Below are 21,074 nucleotides of genomic sequence, written 5' to 3' on the forward strand. Positions count from 1 at the left end.
ACAGGGCAGACTTCATTGGCTCTATTGCTTAACAGCCGTGTGATGTCTGACAAGTCACCTTACCTTTCTCAGCCTCACTTTCCTTTTCTATAAAATGGAGATTAGGATACCTACCATATAGAGCTGCTCTGGAAATTACAGGGGATTAAGCATCCTTTGCGTAAAAGAGCTAATATTATTATTCTCATTTTTTAAACTAGAGATTCTGAACCTTGGCTGCATCTTAGAATCATCTGGAGAGCTTTCAAAAAAATACTAATTCCCTCAATTCTACCCGAGACCAACTAAATCAGAATCTCTGAGGGTGAGGTCCAAGCAGTAGAGTTTTTAAAAAGATTCCCCAAGTGATTCTAAATACCTCGTCTAGATCTTTGGTGCTGCACTATGTGGCCTAACGACCTCAGCTGGGAGTTTGCTAGAAATGCGGTTTCTCAGGCCCACACTGCACCTTCTGAATCTTAATTTTATAACCAAGTCCCGCGGATCCTTACGCTCCCTGCAAATATCAAGGCTTTTAGTTAGCAGCCCACACCGAGTAGTAAGGGAGAAGGTTCAGTGTTTGTACCACGACCTCAAGAGATACCTCCCTCTTTTTATCCTTCAGATTGTCCTAAAGGGGGAAAAACAACCAGCTGAAATATTCGGAGTTGGCACGGGTCGTCATAACAGTCCCTTAACATTCCTATGGAACCTTACACTTAGCAAAAGTCCTTCACGTGTGTTTCTTCACTTGAAACTAAGACTAGCCCCGGAACTTAGGCATCATGATCCCCATTTTACAGCTGGAAACTGAGGTCCAAAGAGCCCAGATGGCTCGGGATACCTCAGTCGCAAATAGGGAGGCCAGGGCAGGAACCCAGGCGGCGTCCCATCAGCCTTGCACTGAAGCGGCAGCAGTGAGAACTTTGCTAGACTTGTAATTCACAAGAGAAAATTCTAATTACCCTTCAGCTGTCGCGTCCACGGATTTATCAAAGCGGTCGCTGGGCAACTGCGTCAGCGACACCAACTTTCTGCCAATCCGCAAGCCGCTGGCACAAGGCCGCCTTCTTGGCGTCAATAGCGCTGCTGCGCATGTGCCATCACCCCGAGGGAGGAGGAGCCTTTTCCTTCCCTCCTTGCCTTCCGGGTGACACAGGAAGTAGCTCCGGGACGCATGCGCACTGTCTCCGCGGTAATTAGGGCAGTTCCTCGGCCGGCGTGAGTAGACTTAGGGCTCTCGGAATTCCTGTTCCCACTACCTCGCCTTCGCCTCCTCCGCGCTCGAGCGGAATCGCAGGCTCCCGAGCTCCTCGCGCTCTCTGTCGCCGGCTTCCCTCCGCAGCACGACTCTCAGGTAGGCCCCGTGCCGCTTCCCCTCGTTAACCGCCGCCATGGCGCCGCCGAGACCGGGGCCCCCGGGCGGAGAGAGCCCCGCCGCGAGGTTGGGTCGCGAGCCCGACTGTTGGCGAGCTTCATTAGTGATCTCTGGGAGGGACGTCAGAGCTGGAAGGGGCCTTATGAATCGCTTCAGGTCTAACCCCCTCGTTTTCCTTGCGGGGTAACTAAGGCACCGGGGAGGGTCACAGAGTTGATGGCAGCACCTGTCGCCTCCACTTTCCTTATTACACGAGTGGCTTCTCACCAGATACATGGCACCACCCCGGAGACCTTCTCTGGCTTCTTCCGGAGAAGGGCATCTGCTTTTAGACCCTCCCACGTCAACCCGCTTAACCTCCTTTGTTGCACTTATCACTCCCTAAAACTCTGTTTCTTTGTTTCTGTCTTCCTTTGCCAAGTCTTTTTTTCATACGAATGCACACACACTCCGCCCATGCAAGTATCTGTGAAATACCAGCCGCCGTGGGCCAGTATATTAGGAAGAATCTAGCCAGCTCTCTGCCGTTTTGGAGCCGGCATTTCCCCCGGAGAAGAGATTGATTGCAAACAAATTGATGGTGGCCGGTGCTGTGGAGAAAACGGGGATGTGATGGTTGGATATGTTCCGTTAGGAAGGCAGGGAAGCCTCTGAGGAGGTGACTTTCTTAAGAAAGAGGCTTCTAACAGCTTTATTGAAGTGTCACTTAAAGTGTACCTTTTGATGAGTTTGGGAACTTTAATCCAGTCGTGTACACATCACCACAGTGTAGTTTTTGACCATGTCCGTCACCCCAAAAAGTTGTCAGGAGGCAACTTCTGAACTGGGACCTGAAGATTCAAATGGAGACAGCTGGGAGTTTGGGGGAAGGTGAATCATCCCAGCTGAGGGAACAGCTAGTTGGACTGTTCCAAGGCAGGGAGGAGCTTGCAGTGTTCACAGGCAGAGGAAGCCATCAGAGCTAGTGTGGCCAGGAGGGAGAAAGCAGGAAGAGATTAGGTAGGTTGGAGGTGAACACGTCTTCTGAACTTCTTAAGGGTTCCCAGTGCCCTGCACAGTATGTGGTGCGCATGGGTGATTAACGCTTGATGGCCTTTGTTCTTTTCCCTAAGTTTATCCCTGATGGCAGAAATGCTCTCTCCCAACTTAATGGTTGAAGAGAAGGAAGAAACAGAAGTTTTTCAGTTACTGTGTCTACAACTGCACTTGGTTTTCGTAACCCTGTGAAGTGTATATTAGTGTCTGTTTTTACAGATGAGAAAATGAAGGCTAAATAATTTGCCCAAAGCCATATATTTAGTTCCTGGACTCCACTGCAGAAGCCTTGTCATTCCTTTGTTTCCTCATGCTGTTAACTCATGTTTCAAATATGTCTCTAGCATTTGAGGCAGAGGTGCTCAGTAAGCACCACGTCCTCTCACAGAGTCATTTCTGAGATACTAATGCACTTGTAGAACTAGTACGTCTGCACTTGGTTATTTTTCTTGAAGCTCAGGAAACTCAGATACCTTCCGCAAATTCCTCGTGGTTTTCCCGGTCTCTGTTGTCCTCTTTAAGAGATGCTGCTCTTGTTACCTCACGTATCACTCAGCTGCGAGGCTCCTTTGGGAGAGAGGTTACTGACACGGTAGACTTCTGGGTGTAAAAATTTGCTAACCAACGACAGAATTGAAAATGTGGCATCAATGTGTGTGAGTCATCAGAGAGTTATAAAGCGTAGACTTTCTTCTTGGAAGGAAAAGGGGGAAAGTTTTTGACCCACTATGCTCTAGACACTGCACTGTATACGGAGATAATCTGATTTGATCCTCAGAGCAACCCTGGAGAAAGTGTTAGTGTTCTCTGTTTGCAGAATAGGGAAAATGAGGCCCAGTGAGATTAGAGTCTGAGCTCTGCTGAGTGGCAGAGGCATGGTTCTAACCCCTGTGGACCTACGAGACTGGTGCCCAGGAAGAAACTCCAAGTGGGGGGACTCTTGCTGGGCAGATGCCCATAACATAATGCCAGACCTTTTGGTACTCAAGCAGACCAAAGTGGATTACTGTTTTAAAATTCCTCCTATAGTCGCTGCCAGGACTGGTTGCTTTTCTAAGTAACTTCATGCCGAGATACTGACCTAAACTGGAGTGCAGAAATTAGTAAGAAAGTGATCTGTCACTGAGTGGGAACCTGGAATGGGGCCTTCTGCTGGTTTGCTCTTATATTCCTGGGGCTCAGCACGGTGTCTCTAACTATGTAAAAATATGAGGGAATTTATTTTCTAGCTGGTGACTGAAAAATACTCTGCTGTAATGTATCAATATTGGTTAATTAATGGTACATCTAAGAAGGAAACTGGATGTGGGGTGTATGGGAACTCTCCTATCTTTACAATTTTCCATAAAAAAACTAAACTAGAAAGTTTGTTTTTTAAAAGCACTGTGCTTAATACATAGAGTTCTTTAGAAATCAGAAGCCTGACATCATTTATTTACTCTTTATTTCCTTTCTGTTACTTAATTATCTTTATATTGCCTCTCAGTGATGTTTATTTCTTAAGAAAGGACCTGTCTCCTTTCCCATTATTTTTTAGGGCCAAAATGAGTCTGTTTGGAACAACCTCGGGTTTTGGAACTGGTGGGTCCAGCATGTTTGGCAGCACAACCACAGATAATCACAATCCTATGAAGGTACCACGTAGAACTTCACGGGGTTTGTAGAAACAGTGAAGTCCGGGGTTTCCTACATCGGTGACAGCGGGAGAAACCCAGAGGGCTTGGGAGCCTCCTTTGGGGCGAAAACTCTGAAGCTCTGTCTAGCCTGCTTTCTCAAATATTGCAGCATAGAAACCATGTGTCCCCTGGACTAGCGCCAGAATCACTGAGGTGCTTGTTAAAATTGCAGATTCCCAGGGCACAGCCCACAGCGGTTGAATCAGAATTTCTGTGGGGAATGGAGGCAGGTGATAACTGTGATCGAGCCCTTCTGGGCGAGAGTGAGCAGGTGGGCCTTTCTTTGAGAGTGCTGCGTGTAGTCCCAGCAGTGCCGGACTTGTGCTGGCTTGTTTACTCTTCCCTTTTTTCAGTTTTATCAGAGTATGGAAGGTCTAATTTAGTCAGTTCTTGAGCACAAGGGAAGTCCACCATGGGATGTTTAGTGAGAAAGAAATTGTGATGATGCACACGTCTTAACATTGACTTTTTCCACCCCAGGATATTGAAGTAACGTCCTCTCCTGATGATAGCATTGGTTGTCTATCTTTTAGCCCCCCCACCTTGCCGGGGAACTTTCTTATTGCAGGATCGTGGGCTAACGATGTAAGTGCTCCTTGAACACACGTTCTCTCTGTCATATCTCTTTGTGTGGATAAGCTTAGCTTTTTTTTTTCCCCTCCAAGTGAACGAAGCAGAGTTAAGGCTTATTCGTGGTCTTTTTTAAGAAACTAGTTTAGAGTGTGAACCATTCTGAATGGCTTGTTGCACTAATTTTTGTTGAGAAAGCAGGATCATATGCATCATTAAAAAATTTCTACTCTATAGTTCAGTATCTTGACATGTATTCCCAAATGAAATGTAGTATTCATTGAAATAAATGTCCATGACGGTATACATAAATTTCCCTTCTAGAGAACATCCTGAAAATGTTCTTTAGGCATATGTTAAAGTGTTGTTTGCCTTTAGATACAGCATAAATCTTGCATAGACACTATACTTGCCAAAAACAAAAAAATCATAGTGTACAAAAAGGAAGAAAAACTATGGTAGAAAAATAGGCAGAGGATTTTGAGAGGCACTTGACAGAAGAAGTGCAAGGGGCCTGTTAGAGTAAACTTGAATGATTAACCACTCTCATAATCATAGAAACGCATCGTGGCTTTGCCACTCACATAGATAGGGGACCCGGGCCCATTATCTTACCTCTCTAAGCCTCATATCCTGCTTTGCGAGATGGAGATGACAGCAAATTCACAGAGCTTTGGCTGTTGTAGCGATTAATTGAGACAATGCATGTAAAGTACACCATAGGAGATCCTTCTCACATCCAGAAGGGAATGGTACAAACTCAAGGGTTTCTGATGAATATTCTCCAGAAGAGCTGTACCAATTTACACACCGGCCGGTAGTACAAGTTTCAGCTTATCCTTGCTGGCACCAAGTATTACTCATTTTATTTTTATTGATTTGATAGGGGAAAAGTGTCTAGTATGTAAATTTGCATTTATCAGATTATGGCTGGGAACATATGGGTTAAATGCGTGTAATAAATCATTAATTGCTGTGTTTGCATTAATTTGTTTCATTACTGTAGGTTCGCTGCTGGGAAGTTCAGGATAGTGGGCAGACCATTCCAAAAGCCCAGCAGATGCACACTGGGCCTGTGCTGGATGTCTGCTGGAGTGATGTGAGTTTCAGCCAATTGTCCATGTTGTCCTAGAAAGGACAGTGTAACTTGGGATATATATGCGTTTGTATATAACCTGAGACAAATAGCATGTATGTACACAAATTGTAGAAGTGCTGTTTCTGACTGAAATAGTTATTTATTGATTTTCATAACTTGATTAACTTGAGTCATGTCAGAATTACTCTATAAAAGCTTTTCTTGCATAAAAAGTCCATTAATTTATTGACATGTTTCCTTCAGCAGGGGATTAGATAATTTTTTAAAGCCTTTCCTACCTCTCAGTGTGCTGTGATCTTATGTCTCAGAGATGAGGTAACCTGGCAAAGTCAAGAAATGGAGGAGCTAGAGCTGAAACTTGACCGCAAGCCTGGAGTGGAGATGATGCACATACAACTATACGCATGTGATTTACTTTCCTTTTAAGATTTAGCTCAGTTCTTACCTCTTCTGTGAAGCATTCACAACACCGTTCCCAAACTTCATAGCTGCTTTCTGGGTTCTCTCCACCCAACGCAGTACCTTCTGCAGGTCTCAGGACTCAGCTCGCTGAGCTGCACCTCTTCATTGCCATGTTTTGATTCCTCCACTAGACGGTGTACAGCTCGGAGAAACGAAACAGGCTGTATCTGTTTCTGTAAATGCCAGTTCACTCAACCTCAGGGCAGCTCACTTCGTGCATTAGCATCTTTTCAAGGATCTGTGGAGTTCCTTATAACTTAATAGAGAAGAAGGTTTTATCTCTTCTTTCAGATGGAGAACTGGTGTCTTCAACGGGAAGAAGTTTTTGCTAAGGGAAGACAGTGGTAAATCTTTGCGCTCTGGAACCAGAGATGAAGTCGTCTAGGCCAGGGGTCAGCAAACTGTGACTCATGCGCCAAATCTGGCCTGTTGCCTATTTTTATAAATAAAGTTTTCTTGAAACACAGCCAGTCATTTATTTACATGTGTTTGGCTGCTTTCAGGCTACAACAGGAGAGTTAAGGAGTTGAAACAGTGACCTTTTGACCTACAAAGATTAAAAGATATACTGTATGGCCCTTTAAGGAAAAAAGTATGTTGATGACTGGTCCAGGTTTTCAGCTCAGTCCATTTTCTTTTTAAATTGTCTTGCACTTCCTATTTGACTGAACTACTTTACGAGTTCTATATGTGAATATTCTAAAAACCATTACACAGTGACTGCCAATTTTTAAGCTATACTGTAATTTACATTTCACTAATGATTATTGCAAATTAATGTAGTTTTATTGTATATACTTTAGAATGCTATGAAATACTGAGCTGAACAAAAGCAATAATTATGCAAATATGTGTATAGAGTAGGAGGAGTTGCAGGGGAATAAGAGATACAGTAAATGTGGAAAGATGTTTGCAGTTGGTGAATCTAGGTGATAGGTTTGTGGGCTATTCATTGTATTTTTGCAACTTTTGTGAAGGCTTGAAATTGATGAAAATAAGAAAATAACTTTTAAAGCGGCTCCTGGTAGGTATTACACAGGTGTATCATATACAAAGGCTGTTTCTGGAGGACATGCGAGTGGCCATGGCTGCCTCTGAGATGTGAGCTGGGGTCAGGGACAAGAGAAAGGCTTAGTTTTCACCATATAACTCATAATGCTGTTTACATTTTTTTTAAACCTGTTTACATATTATCTCTTAGAAAAATTAACTAATAATTAAAAATTGAGCTGAAAATATGTTTTGTAGATAACATTATAGTTTGCAATACACTGGCCCCCACATAACTGGAAAAATAAAAATTGCAAAATAAAACCTGCCTCAGTGTTTCAGCCTGATAGCTAAATGTACATATAGAGATTTTGTTTTTCTTAGAATGCCAGATTTCTTCCATTTTATTTTAGGATGGGAGCAAAGTATTTACAGCATCATGTGATAAAACTGCCAAAATGTGGGACCTCAACAGTAACCAAGCGATACAGATTGCACAGGTAATGAAAACTCACCCTCTGCAAAACGGCTGGGCAAGGCTGGTGCCCCAGGTTATTACAATTCTTTAATTATAACAATTGTCTTATAGGAAAAATGGAGTTTGACTATGCCAAATCAGTTAGACTTAAATATACTGGCACAGAAAGAAACACCAATTGTGTAACCATTCTCGTTCTTACTAGTATTTCGCAAATTGTTCTGTCATGGGCCTTCCACATACGTGTAGATGAGGATGACATCATGAGGAGCTAGTGATATTAAAACCTATAAAAGAGAATGTCACAGCTGCTGGTCCTCAACATCCCCGTCTTTGACATTCCAGCACCCATGTGCGGCTTGCCTTGTACTACCCGCATTTGGTCACTCATTCACATGACAAGTATATATCCGAATGCCCACGATACACCAGGCACTGTCCTTAGGAGTAGAGATACAGGGGTAAACAAGAGGGACACTTCCACCTGCCATGGAGCTCTTACAGTCTGCTCGAGGACAGCAGGCAGGTTCTTGTATGAAGACTGCTCGGAAAAGCAGAAGGTGAGAGAACCTAGAACCAGAGGGTCTAACCTGGTGATGGGGAGCCTCTTGCCCCTGAAACATTTTCAGGAAGGTGTTGCATACTCTGAGGTCACAGTACTCTGTGCCAGAAGCATCTCGTTGACCTCTTAATTCATGTCATCTAAGTAGATACAACTGTGATGTAGTTCCTTACCAGTTATTCTGAATATCTACCCCCTAAGGAAGGGCTTGCACTCACCCTCACATACTAGTTAATTATGATTCAAATCAAATCTGATTTTGTTAGCATGGAAGGTAGATACAGGCCCTTAATGTTACATTGAATGTTTTGGTTTGTGTTTGGTATGAACTCAATATTTAAATGAGTTCCTTCTCTTTGAATTTCCAGAACCGAAGCTATGTAGCATATTATTACGTTTACTTTGATCTGTTTTTTGTTTTGTCTTATTGAAAGCACGATGCTCCTGTGAAAACCATACATTGGATCAAAGCACCAAACTACAGCTGTGTGATGACCGGGAGCTGGGATAAGACTCTGAAGGTATGGCACACTGTTAAGGGACTGCATGGCCTGACCAAGATTGATGTTTATTCTTACACTGTTTGGACTTTAGCTCTGAATAGTCAATTACTGGCTTTTTTTTTTTCCTTTTAGTTTTGGGATACACGATCGTCAAATCCTATGATGGTTTTGCAACTCCCTGAAAGGTGTTACTGTGCTGATGTGGTAAGGAATTTCTAACAATATGTATTTCCTTAAAAAAAAAAAAAGATACTACTTAACTTAACGATGTCTTGCAATTAGACAGTAACCCAAAAATCTCTCAAACTAGACGTGGGGTGTAGTTTGGACTGCCTCAGTCATCTTAAGTCTGGAGGGTTTCATGCTGCATTTGTTCTAGAATTACTAAAAACTGGGTGTGCCTTTTTTAGTCACTTGTTACGTGAACATTCGCAGATAGCCGCATGCCGTGTTGTCACCAGTGTGACATAACACTTTGTGGCAGTAGGAAAACTGGCAATAACTTTGTGATGTGGTGTGAGATCTTTGGTGACTCTGAATGGGATAGAAGCTGAAGAACTTTCTCCATTGGTTTAGCAATAAGTCTTAAAGTTTTGTACTAGCTGCCCCGGTAATTCCACTCTTAGGCATTTATCATGAGACGAGTAAAGATGCACGTGTTCTTTGTTCAGTATACTATAGTGAAACACTGGAAGTGACCCAGTGGGCCAGTAAGGCAGACATGGTTAAGTGAACCCTGTGGGAGGTCCATCTGGGGATGTTAGGTGGCCACTGCTAGTGTTCTTGGGGAAATGTATGGAGTGGTGCTCACTAAACACGCTTTGATTAAAGGATGGATGTGAATTACATAGAAATGTACATACACGTATACCTGTATAATGTTCAGAAAAAAGACAGGAGTAAACATACTGTAATGTTAACAACAGTTATCCTTTGAAGGGGTGGTAAAGGTGATTTTAATTTCTTCTCTATCCCTCAGTATATCTTCTAAATAGTCATGTATTTTATAGTTTTAAAAAACAAGTCTTTAAAAAAGATACAAATGCTCTACTTTCAAATATGATTTCTCTAGGTTTTCTTGAAACATGTTCATATCATTGGATTGTTAAACTTTTAAAAATTCAGTCTTATTTTTGTGACAAAAAAATCGATTTAACTCTTTGGCATAAAAAAGAGCACACTCTGGTTTAAGCATGTCTCTGCTTTCCTCTTTTCCCAGATCTATCCTATGGCTGTGGTGGCCACTGCAGAGAGGGGACTGATCGTCTATCAGTTAGAGAATCAACCTTCTGAATTCAGGAGGATAGAATCTCCCCTGAAACACCAGGTGAGTCATAAGTCAAATCAAGAAGCTTGTATTTAGCACCTGTCATGGGTAGTCAGTGCCCATATATGGAAATCATTGTACTTTCAGACATCAGAAGGGAGCGAATTTAAGTATATAAACAAAAACACTTAGTGAGTAGAGACTGTCCTCTCCGAACATCCCCACTGAGAGCCAAGTGGATGCACGTCTCAGTGGATTGGTTCCATCATGAATTTATAGCTTCCGTTTTTAGCTCAGTCTTCACTTGCCATGGATTCCTAGATCTTCTCTCTCTTCAAACCCCAAGACTCTCCCTCCTCTAGCCTTTGTCTCAGCAGATCAGATCAGCCTCTGATCTGAGAACATAGCAGCTAACGGTCGGGAACTTCCTCATCTTCCTCCTCCTGAGTCTAGAACTCTGGTGACACCTGCATCTCTCCATGCCTTTTCCCACCTGTTAGGTGGAGTCTGTGCTCTCCAAAGACCAGTTTTACGGTTGGGCTCCATGCCCTCCAGCCTGCTCAGGAACCTCAGGCAATCAGGCGCCCACCTCCCTTTTCCATCTCATCTCCTGACTTCTGAGTACTGCTCGGTGGCACTGAACCGAGCTCAAGTCTCATTCATCCTAGAAACACACCTCTTCACCCCCACATCCTCTGCCAGCTAGGTCCCTTTTTCCCTTTGAAGACAGGTGTCTTTCGTGAGCTTTCTCTGTTGCCTTACCTCCCACTCATTTCTCACCCTGCTTCTTTGATACTTCTGCCCCTGTTTCTCCACTGAAATTTTTTGGCATGGCCACTGACGGCTTCCTGGTCAGTAATTCTGGCAGATACTGATCAGCGCTCATCTTAGCATCATTCACCACTGTCCTTACATGGTCTTAAAACTGTGCCCCTGGTTTCTGTCGCGCTGCCTTTTGCCTCCTGCCCCTCTGGTTGCTGCTTAGTCTTCCTTGCTGGTTCTTGCTGCACGTGGAGGTTCTGCAGGCGTCTGCCCTTGGCCATGCCTTCTCTACCTGAGCAGAATCCCGTCTGCCATCCATTGCTGTTGCTCAGTCACACCTGTGGGCTGGAGACTTGGGTCCCGACAGACCTTGCCCCTGTGCTTCTGACAAGGACACCCACAGTGACGCTGTTCTGCATGACTCCCGATGTCTCAGCCCAGCGGTATCCCACGCCAGGCCCGGGGCTGCTTTCTGCAGATCTTTATTGAGTTGTTACCTCTTGTCAGGGTTCTCTCTGGTCACTCTCTGCATGCTGTGTGTATATAGATTTGTGCGTCAGTTGGACATTCACATACATATAGGTCTTGTTTTCCAACTAGAATGTAAACTGAGAGATTTTTGTGTTTGTCGTGGTTATTCCTGGCACCTGGAGCCAGGCCTTTCACAGACGTACTCTGTATTGCTTGCTGAGTGAATAGACATAGTCACCTGCCCCCTGCCCCCGGCCTGCTCTTCCCATGTGCTCTGCCTCTCCCTCATTGGCCCTCCAGCGCCTAGTTGTCTAAGCCAGAACTCTGGGCATCATCCTCACTCACTCTCCCTCCTCTCTCATCTCACTTCTGCTCTGTACGTGATTCTCTCCTCCTGCCTTCTACATCTGACCCGAGTCTTGAATGACAACACAAGTGTAGCTCTGTGCCCTCTTCAGTCCATTCTCCATACATGAGTCAGGGGCTCTTCCTTGAGATGGCATGTACAACCCTGCCATATCCCTGCTTATGACCCGGCAGTGACTCCTCAGTTCCCCTTGGATCAGCCCCAAACTTCTTGACAAAACCTCGTCTGGTTTTGCCTCTCCCACCTTGCGCCATGTACCTGGCTTTTTGTTTGTTGAAGGATGCCACTAGCCTTGGCGTAAGGCCCCTGTGCGGGTGTGTTCTCGTAAATGGCGCCCCTTGAGGCTGTGTGGCTCCTGGTCTGTGCTGTATACTAGACCCTGTGCTGAGCAGGGCAGGAAGGTGGACAGCTTGACCAGCCATGGTCCCTCCTGTCCTTTAAGGACTTACAGACTTTTGTCTCTGTATTTTTTTTCTATTCAGAAAAGTAACAGATGTGCTATTTTTTAAAAGGGCAGAGGTGGCAAATGATACAGAAATAGAACTAGCCTATGCCTTTCGACTTACTTAGGAAACTTGCATGCTCTAGCAAATACCATGATAACAAGCTGCTCTTTTCCTTCATCTTGTGTGGCTTAGCCCTGGGCCTGACCCCTTCCCAGCACCTCCTGAACTCCCAGGAGCTAAGATGTCCAGTTTGGGCAGGGTGGGTGGTCCCCTGGGTCAGGCCAAGCTGTCACACCGGAAGGAGGAAGTGAAGACCCAGATGGGCCCCAGTCCTTGCTGCTCTGTCCCTGGAGGCTGGGCCGTGGGCTGTTCCCACGGGACTTTCTGTAGAGCCCAGGAGACCCTCCTTTGGGCCCCTCAGACTCTGTTGGATCAAGTGCAGTGTCTGGCTTTTGTGTGGCATGTTCATAGCTTAGAAGGTACTGCCACATTAGTGTTCCTCCGTGCTCGCCGGGCAGACACGACTTCCCCTTTCCGGCTGGGGAAGCAGCGGCTTGGGAACATGATGTGACTTGCTGGAGGGCACCCGCCTAGTCGATGATGGGCTGCAAATCAGTGACATGTCCTCCTCCCGCCCCACCAAGGGCCAGCACCTGAATAGGACCTGGTGGGGCTCTGAAAGCCCTGTGCCCTGCTGCGGTGACAGCAGGCCGTCAGGGCGGCAGAGGAGGAACAGCCCCTGGATGGAAGCGCCCGGTCTGCGGTACGCGGCACAATACAAGGAGGAAGAAAATGTTTACTGGAGGAATGGAAATATCTACTTCACCATATTTCAGAAATATGTTTCTGATTCTTTTAAGACCCAAAATGGGGTAAAAGCTGTTTACCTTCACATTCATTATGGAATGTTATATTTTACAGTGTGATGATAACACTTTTCTCCCCCAAACTATAGCATCGATGTGTGGCTATTTTTAAAGACAAGCAGAACAAGCCGACGGGTTTTGCCCTGGGAAGCATCGAGGGGAGAGTTGCCATTCACTACATCAACCCCCCAAACCCGTAAGTGCCGCCCCAGCAGCCTGCCTGTGATTCTCACAGGACACTTTGTGTTTTTAAAAGGAAAACTAAGTTGGGCCTTTGTGTTTTCAGTGCCAAAGATAACTTCACCTTTAAATGTCATCGATCTAACGGAACCAACACTTCAGCTCCTCAAGACATCTACGCGGTACGTTTTTAGAAACTTTAACCCTGAGAATGTGTCTAGAAACGAGGCTCGGTGGTGGATGGCTGAGTCATTGTGGGATCAGAAACGATTGCTGTCATTGTGTGTGGTCATGTGCGGAGATAAACAGCTTACGCAGGAGGTTTCAGTTTTCTGTTTTTATGAACATGTTGACTGTCTTCGTTCTCTCTGCTTCGGAACGCGAGCTTAGGAGTTTTGGGGGAGTGTCTTCCACCTTCATGAGTGCTGGCAGACGGTTGATACACTTTGCTAAAACCGAGAAATTGCTGTTTGCTGAAAAAGAAAAAGGCATTTTCCTGAGGTTTGCTTCTTGGTGTTACTAGCTACATACTTGTTAACTTCTGCTGACTTGTGTTCTTAACGAGGCAAGATTGGGTCCCGGGCTGCTGATTGACTCAGGAAGCCTGGCCAGCTTCTGTGACCGGCGGGCGGCCAGCTCTGGTGAAATGATAACTGTATGTTTTGTTTCCTGACTCCACCAGGATGTCAGCGTTGTCAAAAACCTGCTTTCTCCTCCCTCCCCTGCCTCTGCTTCTCATTGTGTGTGTCCATCCTTGCAGGTGAATGGAATTGCGTTCCATCCAGTTCATGGCACCCTTGCAACTGTAGGATCTGATGGTAGATTCAGCTTTTGGGACAAAGATGCCAGGACAAAACTAAAAACTTCAGAACAGTTAGATCAGCCGATATCGGCTTGCTGCTTCAATCACAATGGGAACATATTTGCATATGCGTCCAGCTATGATTGGTCAAAGGTAAGGGTTCCCCAGCCCCGCTGGACGCTGTCGGGCAGCAGAGCACAAGACTGGCCGTATTCAAAGTGGCCACAGGATGCGAACTTGGTTTTTAATCACTTTTTAAGATCCTGTTCTTTTTCCCCTTTAGGGACATGAATTTTATAATCCCCAAAAGAAAAATTACATTTTCCTGCGTAATGCAGCCGAGGAGCTAAAGCCCAGGAATAAGAAGTAGTGGCTGGAGGCCCGGGGCTTGTCCGGGGTCCTCTCTCCACTCTGCCTCGTCTCTGCACGAATTTGGGTCTCAGCTTTTGGTGGGTTGTCAGCCATGGATGTGGATTTCAACCCCCGGAGAAAACCATGTCATTGTTCAGCAGTCAGGAGCCCCACGGCCACAGTGACTCCGTCTGTCCATTCCACTGCCGGTTACAGATGTCATCTGTAACTCTAAGGGGATTGAAATTATTATAGAAGTTCTTAGATCCATGTGGGCAACTGCCAGGTATTTTGCAGTGCTTCATTCAGCAGTGTATGTATTAGAGAACATTGGGAAACCTTCTACGAACCCTGTACTGTATTTTGTAATAAAATATTTTGAAGATGATCTGCTAAGCTCCCTCTGTCCGTGTCTCCCCGTGCCCACCCACCTTCCCCCGTAAGGTCTGCAGTGGCCGTCCTGCTCAGTGTCATCCTCGGGCTTTGATTTGTGATTGCAGATGCCCTTTGGGAGATGCAGAAACCTCGCACCTTAGTGAAGAGGGAATCCTGAGCTGGGATGGTTCCTAGTGTGGACCGTCGGGCAGCAGCCTCTCCGAGCACTGCTGGGCAGAGTTTGAATGAGTTCTTTTGCTTCCTTCATTCCCACCTTTAACACCCCCAGTGCTTTTGTCAGCCCTGCTGGGCCAATGTCCCGGGGACTGGAACAGGCGTGTTCCTGTTCTGAGGCTCAGGCCTCTGTGGACAAAGCCCTAGTGGGTAATGCTTGTGTGGCCTTCAAGTTAGGACCCAAGTCCCCGCATGGGAAGTGCTCTGAGCTCCTGCCCCCAGCAGACGTAGTTTTGGGATGTTGCTTTTTTTATTTCATGTAATTCAGAATTCCTGATTGGTAAGTATCCAAAATGAGTGATGTGTTTTTACCCTGTGGTCCCAAATGCTGCTCCTGGTTTACTCTTTAGAGCTGGTATGTAAACTAACTTGCTCAGTGTGGAAATCTGATATTGATCATGTTGTAAGACGTGTTTGTCTATTCATAAAGGACATTGAAAATAAAGTTTTCTACTGAAGAGATTGCCTGCACTTGGTTTAGATTTCTTTAGTCATCAGATCACAGATGAATTCAGACCATTAACTCTGTCTCTTTTAGCTGGAAAAGTTGTTTGTTGGTTTGTTTGTTTTGAGAGAGACAAAAAAAGGCAGGTGCACTAGAAAAAAATCTGAATTTTCAAGTTAACTGTCTACAGCTAATTTTTTCCCAGCTTTGATCTGAACGTGCGAGCAGATCAAGCAGGTAAGAAAGACCGCTGAGAGAAGAGAGCCGCACTTGCTTACTCAGCAGCCAGCTTTCACTGGAGGTGGGAACAGGTGTAGACCTTTAGCCACAGTTTCATTATTTTTTACAAGCTAGTGCCTGGCTGTGGTTGAAAGTGACCGCAAAATATTGAATCTTAAGTCATGAGCCTTTTAGAGTGTTCTTGTCCAAGATTGGTGTCACATTACCAAGGGGATAGTTTTTCTAACTGGCAGATTTAAATCACTTGCTTAATCCCAGGTTGGACTTAGCGCTGCCAGAAACCAGGAGTAAGCGAGCTCCTTGCCACCCCCCAGGATGTGAATCCTGGTGCATGGACAAGGCTTATTTCTCCACAGGCCTAGAACCGAAAGCTTAAAAGCCTGCTGCGTGTTTGCTACTGATGAACCTGTAAACATTTGTGGAAGTCATCAGACTTCTTAAGATACTTGTTTTCATGTTTCCTAAAAGGTACATGGAGTCTTCGAGGAACTCTCCATCTTAAACATCATCCCTGCAGGCACGAGTACTGTATGTTGCATACAGTAGGTGTTCAATAGGTATTAAGAAATTTGATGGCATCTTCTAGTTTGAAAAGATAAAATTGTAATCTACACTTTTTTAATGTCACATCAGTCTGCCATTAAAAATTTACTGGACGCCCGGTTAAAAATAGAGTTCCGGCTTTCACTGAAGGTGGAATATATAATTATATATAATATAATTCCACTGAAGATGGAATTATGGGGAAGACAAGTTTTGTTCACTTTTTTCCCCAACTTTTTACTATGAAAATTTTCAAACAAACGGAGGAGTTGAAGGAGCGCCATGGTGAACATGTCTGCTACCTAGATTCCACAGCTCACGTTGTGCTGTCACTGGGTTTTTCCATTTGGCTTTACCAGGCTTTTCCTCGTCCCTGTTTGTAACACCACTTTTCTTGGTTAACTGCACACGATCTGGTGCGAGGACCGTGTGTTAAGATGCTGGTGAAACAGGGTGAATACAGGTTTGGGAGTCGTGTACAGGGAGGCCCACATCCGTTCCTGTTATGTCTGGTCCAACCCAGTGTTCCGCAGACACGAGAACCAGCATGGAAATGTGCTGGGCGCGTGCGCATGTCTGAGCCTGCCTGGGAGACCCCTCTCAGTCAAGGGGAGCCCTGCCTGCCCCCCCACTGCATTAGGAGTGGCTTCATCTGCGGCGGCGCTGGACAGGAGGATGCCGGGCTGGGTGGGCTTGGCTGGAACAACGTGCAGGCGGACCCACTCCAGCGAGGGGCTGCTGTCCCCGGAAAAGGCGCCTCCACCGCGAGGGTGAAGCTCCCCGGAGGTGGGGCCCTGCACGAGAGGGCGGGTTACAGCGCAGCTTCCGGACGCCCGGCCACCCCGCTTCCACGGCCATTTACTTATTTTTTTTTTTAAATCAGTCCACTTACTTGCCTTTTGGAAATAAATTTGTCAGCGCCATAAATTTAGAGAAAAAAATTTCAGTATATGGCAACCTAATATCTTCCGCCCAAAGTAGAAAATAATCACAAAAAAATACAGTGAAAATAAAGCAATGAAAGCAAGACACGAAATGATTCAATGGAAATTACAACAGGCCACCTGAAAGTCATCTTTGAGGTGCAGACGTACCTCGCTGGAAGGTGACACGAAGGTGACATTATTCTGTATGTTCTAGGCTACCTGGCAGAGTGGAGGGGTACTCTACTTCTACTCAAATTTGAAGGAAGGGCTCTGTAAGAAAGGAACCAAATGCATACCCTTGAAAGCATATAGGAACATCTAAGCCAGCATTTTCCGATTTCGATCGTGACCCATCCGTAGGTAGTACAATGACTGTAGCTGTCGCAACAAGCATTTTTTAAAATGGAGTCACAGAAGACTGCAGAGAACATTGAGAACATTCCGGTGCACTGCTCACAGTGACGGTGTGTCTGCACACTGCGCTACCGTTACGTGTGTGTGTGTGTGTGTGTGTGTGTGTGTGTGTACGAACTGATGCGTGCATGTGTTATATATTTTATAGTATCCTGCATTGGAAGTTTTCTCCGTCCCCGTTCCTTTTTTTTTTTTTTTTCTGTTCCTTTTATATGGTTTAGACTGAGTTCTTGAGGTTCAATAACCTCATGAGGTACTGTGTGAGTTCCAGTCATAACTATGTCCTTGCAATCACCCCAAAATAGGAAGGGTCATTATGTTGTTCATAAGACGACAATTGAAATAGCTGTACAGCATAGTTAAGAACAGGCACTTGGAGTTGGATTGCCTGCCTTCACACCCCAGCTCTGTCACTTACCAACTCTGTGACCTTGAGCATGTGATTTAAACAACTCTTAGCCTCAGTGACCTCATCTGTAAAGTGGGAGAGATTAATGAAAGTAGCTATCGCAAAGGCTGGGGTGAGTATTCGAAATCAATGCACATGAAGTGCTTCCATGGCTGGCGGGTAATAAATGCTCAAGTGTTAGCTGCTACTCCTGTAACTTCCAGGGCGGGTGGCATCTGCGGAGGCTTTTGGGACAAAAACATCCACGGACGGGCAGTCTGGAGATCTTGCTAGTCTGTAAAAGGGTTCTTGAAAGGGGAGGCTGCTTCAGTGCGGCCAGCAGATGGCGCCAGTGATGCCAGTCGGGGGATCAGGTTCTGTATTCAGTTTCAGCCACTTCAGCTGATGAAAAGAAATGACGAGTCGGTGCCCCGCTGGCTGCCATTACTAAGCTTGTAAAGCAGTTGGAAAGTGGAATTGAAGGATTATTTATACTGCTAGAATACTATTCTTTGAAATAATACACTTTTATCTTTAGAAGATTGATGGCCTCCTTAGGAAACACCAAAGTCGACAATTTTTCAGAGGTCAGATTCCTGACATTTCTACTTAAAATTTAATGTCCCCCTTAGTTTCCTCCTGGGACTTTGAAGCCTTGAGTGAGGTGCAGGGGACTCCGAGCACTTGCCTGCCCTGCCCTGGTCTGGGAAGGAAAGATTAGGAAAGACCAACCTCCATCCCAAATGGGTCTCGGTGGCAAAAAGGGCATTTAAAGATGGGTTTTAGTAACTTTGGATGTTCGAGGTCCCCATGTGATGAGTTGGAATTGAGATGTAAAAGTAAATTTAGCACAGCAGATTTCAAAAGCAGAAGAATGTAAGTATCTCATTAACCTTTTACAGCGATTACACATTGAAATCATAATATTCTGGGTAATACAATTAATTTCACCTGATCGTACTTTTGTACGTGTGGTTACCAGAAATGTCAATCTACTGCTCGCAGTAGATTGCCCTGGGACATTGCACCCCCAGGCCCTCTGACTGTTTGGAGGTGTCCTACTCATCACATCAAATGTTAAAGTGTGCCCACATCCTACCTTAAATACATATTCTTTTACTGAAAATTTTTTGAAAAAAATGTTTTTCGTGTTTTACTTCTGAAATTATTTGGCAGTTTTTAATTTACACTTGGCAATGATTTATCAGTGATCACCTTGAATACCAGGAAATTTCTCAAAAGTGTTTCCTGACAAATTTTTGGAACTCTGTAAATAGTAAGGTCAATAGTATTACATTTGTAGACACTAAATGAAACATTAATTTGGGATTGTTGTTCTCATATTTTGAAGCTATTTTCTCTCCCTCCTCTCCCACCTCTCCCCACACCTCAGACACTTTTGTAGGCCTTTGAACAAGCTGTATAAACCCTGGACATTGGGTTCAGAGCGCCTGGTGGGAAATGTCTCGGGGCCACAGTGTTTACGAAAGGCAGTTTCAACACAGGCATCCTATTCCCTTGAGAGGGGGTAGGTTGGTATCCAGAGACTGCCAGCACGTCTTAGCTCTGCAGGATTTCCTGCTAAGTGAGGTTACCTGGATTTCACAGACCTTGCTCTGGGGAAGGCAGGAGAAGGCAGCAGAACCATGTGGCTGCAGTTTTGAGAGTTTTTATCACAACAGATGTTATGTCACTACAAGACAAACAGAAGCAGAGTAGATAATTTTGTAGCCTGTTGTTTGCAAGTCTAGTGTGAATTTTGCATCGATATGTTGAGAAATACTCTTAAGGTGAGGGCCGTTTTCAAAGCAAATTTTAAAATACCTGTTACACGCTTGCTTAAATTGTAAGTCAGCCCCTAAAAAGTAACTGCTATGCATTCTTACTCTTTTGGTTTCCCCCGCCCCCCTGGGTCGAGGAGAGCAGGAGAGGTGATGGGGACAGGAAGGTGGACACAAGTCGTAAGAAGAAACTGTCAGTCCTGGCGTCCCATGGGCCCAAATCAGCAAGGCCCTTTGGGTCAGCCCCACAGCTTCAGTTTCTCTTCCCCATCGCCGGTCAGCAGTGTAGGTCTCTTCCTCCGCTTCTGAGTCTCAAATTAAGATGTAGCCAGTAGTCCTTTGGTACAGTGTCAACTACTCTAGGTGAGATTTCACAAGGCTGCCAGGGGACCGGGAGGGGAGGCTGTCCTTGCTCCGACTGGGCTTCGGGCCTGGACTCACCGCTTTAAGCAGTGTGACGTATTTGCCAGCATTTCCATCCCCCATGGGTCCCTCTGGCTCTCGGGTTGGCCTTTAAAACAGAAATGCAACTGAGGCTGATTTTTTTCTGAGAGAATCCTTGAAGCACGGTATTTCACCCTGTCCTTAAATTCCTGCATGTCTCCTGGGGATGGGGGCCGGGGACCCTCCTGAGGTGCTTCAGGTCACATGAACCCACTCCTCCCCGCACCAGTGGGAGCCCGCAGTGAGGTGGTGGCCTATGTGGAGGCCCCAGGCAGGGTTCTGGTTAACAACTCAGCTGCCTGCAGGTGCCAAGTAGGTATTTGTCACGGACTGAACCGTGTCCCTCCCCAGATTCCTATGTTGAAGTCCTAACCCCCAGTACCTCAGAACATGACTATGTTTGAGAAGGGACACGACCTGGGACACTGGGCCCTTCAGCACTGGTGTGGGTGACAGGGAAGGCATCTTGAACAAAGGGATCTGGGGCTTTGTCCCACAGGCATAAGGGAGCCACCCACACAGCATGGCTAGGAGAGCTGACAGGTGCCCACCTCCCCACCTGGTCTCCGGCTGCCTGAGAAGGCGGGAAACTGACAAGTGCCGGCTGGAAAAACCAAAATTGCAGGAGTTCGCATTTACCAAGCTCTTGTTCAGGTTGAAGACGAGTTCAGCCCTCTGTGTGTTATCTTATTTCAGCCTCACCAAAGCCCCGGGAGGAAGGCAATGTCATTATGCCCATTTTACAGCTGAGGAAACTGAGGCCCAGCGTGGTGGGGGCTGGCAACCAAGGACATAAATGCAGCCTGCCCTCTGCTCTCGGCCGCCACCCCAGGGCAGCCCGAAAAGAAGGCAGAATGACTTCACTATCCGACAGGGATAATCAGAAAGGAGCCCAGGGGGCAGGTTACTCTCCGAAACTGAAACTGCAGGACCCAGTCCACGCCTGGCTGCTGGGTGAAAGTCTCTTGCGCGTCCTCTTTTGCTTTGTTGTGTCGCTGTTTTATTTCAAGGCTTCTCAGGCCTCTGGTCTGGGTGGAGGT

The 21,074-nt window shown here is 45.7% G+C and overlaps 1 protein-coding gene across 1 annotated transcript; it reads left to right on the forward strand.

Annotated features, from left to right (window-relative positions):
* Positions 1-1,140: 1,140 nt before the first annotated feature.
* RAE1 (ribonucleic acid export 1) lies at positions 1,141-14,632 on the forward strand. Its single transcript, XM_010958578.3, has 12 exons — positions 1,141-1,336; positions 3,930-4,026; positions 4,549-4,653; positions 5,645-5,737; positions 7,603-7,689; positions 8,664-8,750; positions 8,865-8,936; positions 9,952-10,059; positions 13,001-13,107; positions 13,198-13,273; positions 13,852-14,046; positions 14,177-14,632. The coding sequence occupies exons 2-12, from the start codon at positions 3,937-3,939 to the stop codon at positions 14,261-14,263; spliced, it is 1,107 nt and encodes a 368-aa protein (XP_010956880.1). The 5' UTR covers positions 1,141-1,336; positions 3,930-3,936; the 3' UTR covers positions 14,264-14,632.
* The last annotated feature ends 6,442 nt before the right edge of the window (positions 14,633-21,074 follow it).

The sequence above is a fragment of the Camelus bactrianus genome, chromosome 19, assembly GCF_048773025.1.
Source record: "Camelus bactrianus isolate YW-2024 breed Bactrian camel chromosome 19, ASM4877302v1, whole genome shotgun sequence".
Taxonomy (NCBI): domain Eukaryota; kingdom Metazoa; phylum Chordata; class Mammalia; order Artiodactyla; family Camelidae; genus Camelus; species Camelus bactrianus.

Bases quoted from the DNA above. Each gene is read 5' to 3' on its own strand.
- RAE1 (XM_010958578.3), top strand. From the start codon at position 3,937: ATGAGTCTGTTTGGAACAACCTCGGGTTTTGGAACTGGTGGGTCCAGC. The intron at 8,937-9,951 runs GTAAGGAATTTC...CTCTTTTCCCAG, and splicing joins GGTGTTACTGTGCTGATGTG to ATCTATCCTATGGCTGTGGT. The intron at 14,047-14,176 runs GTAAGGGTTCCC...TTTCCCCTTTAG, and splicing joins CCAGCTATGATTGGTCAAAG to GGACATGAATTTTATAATCC.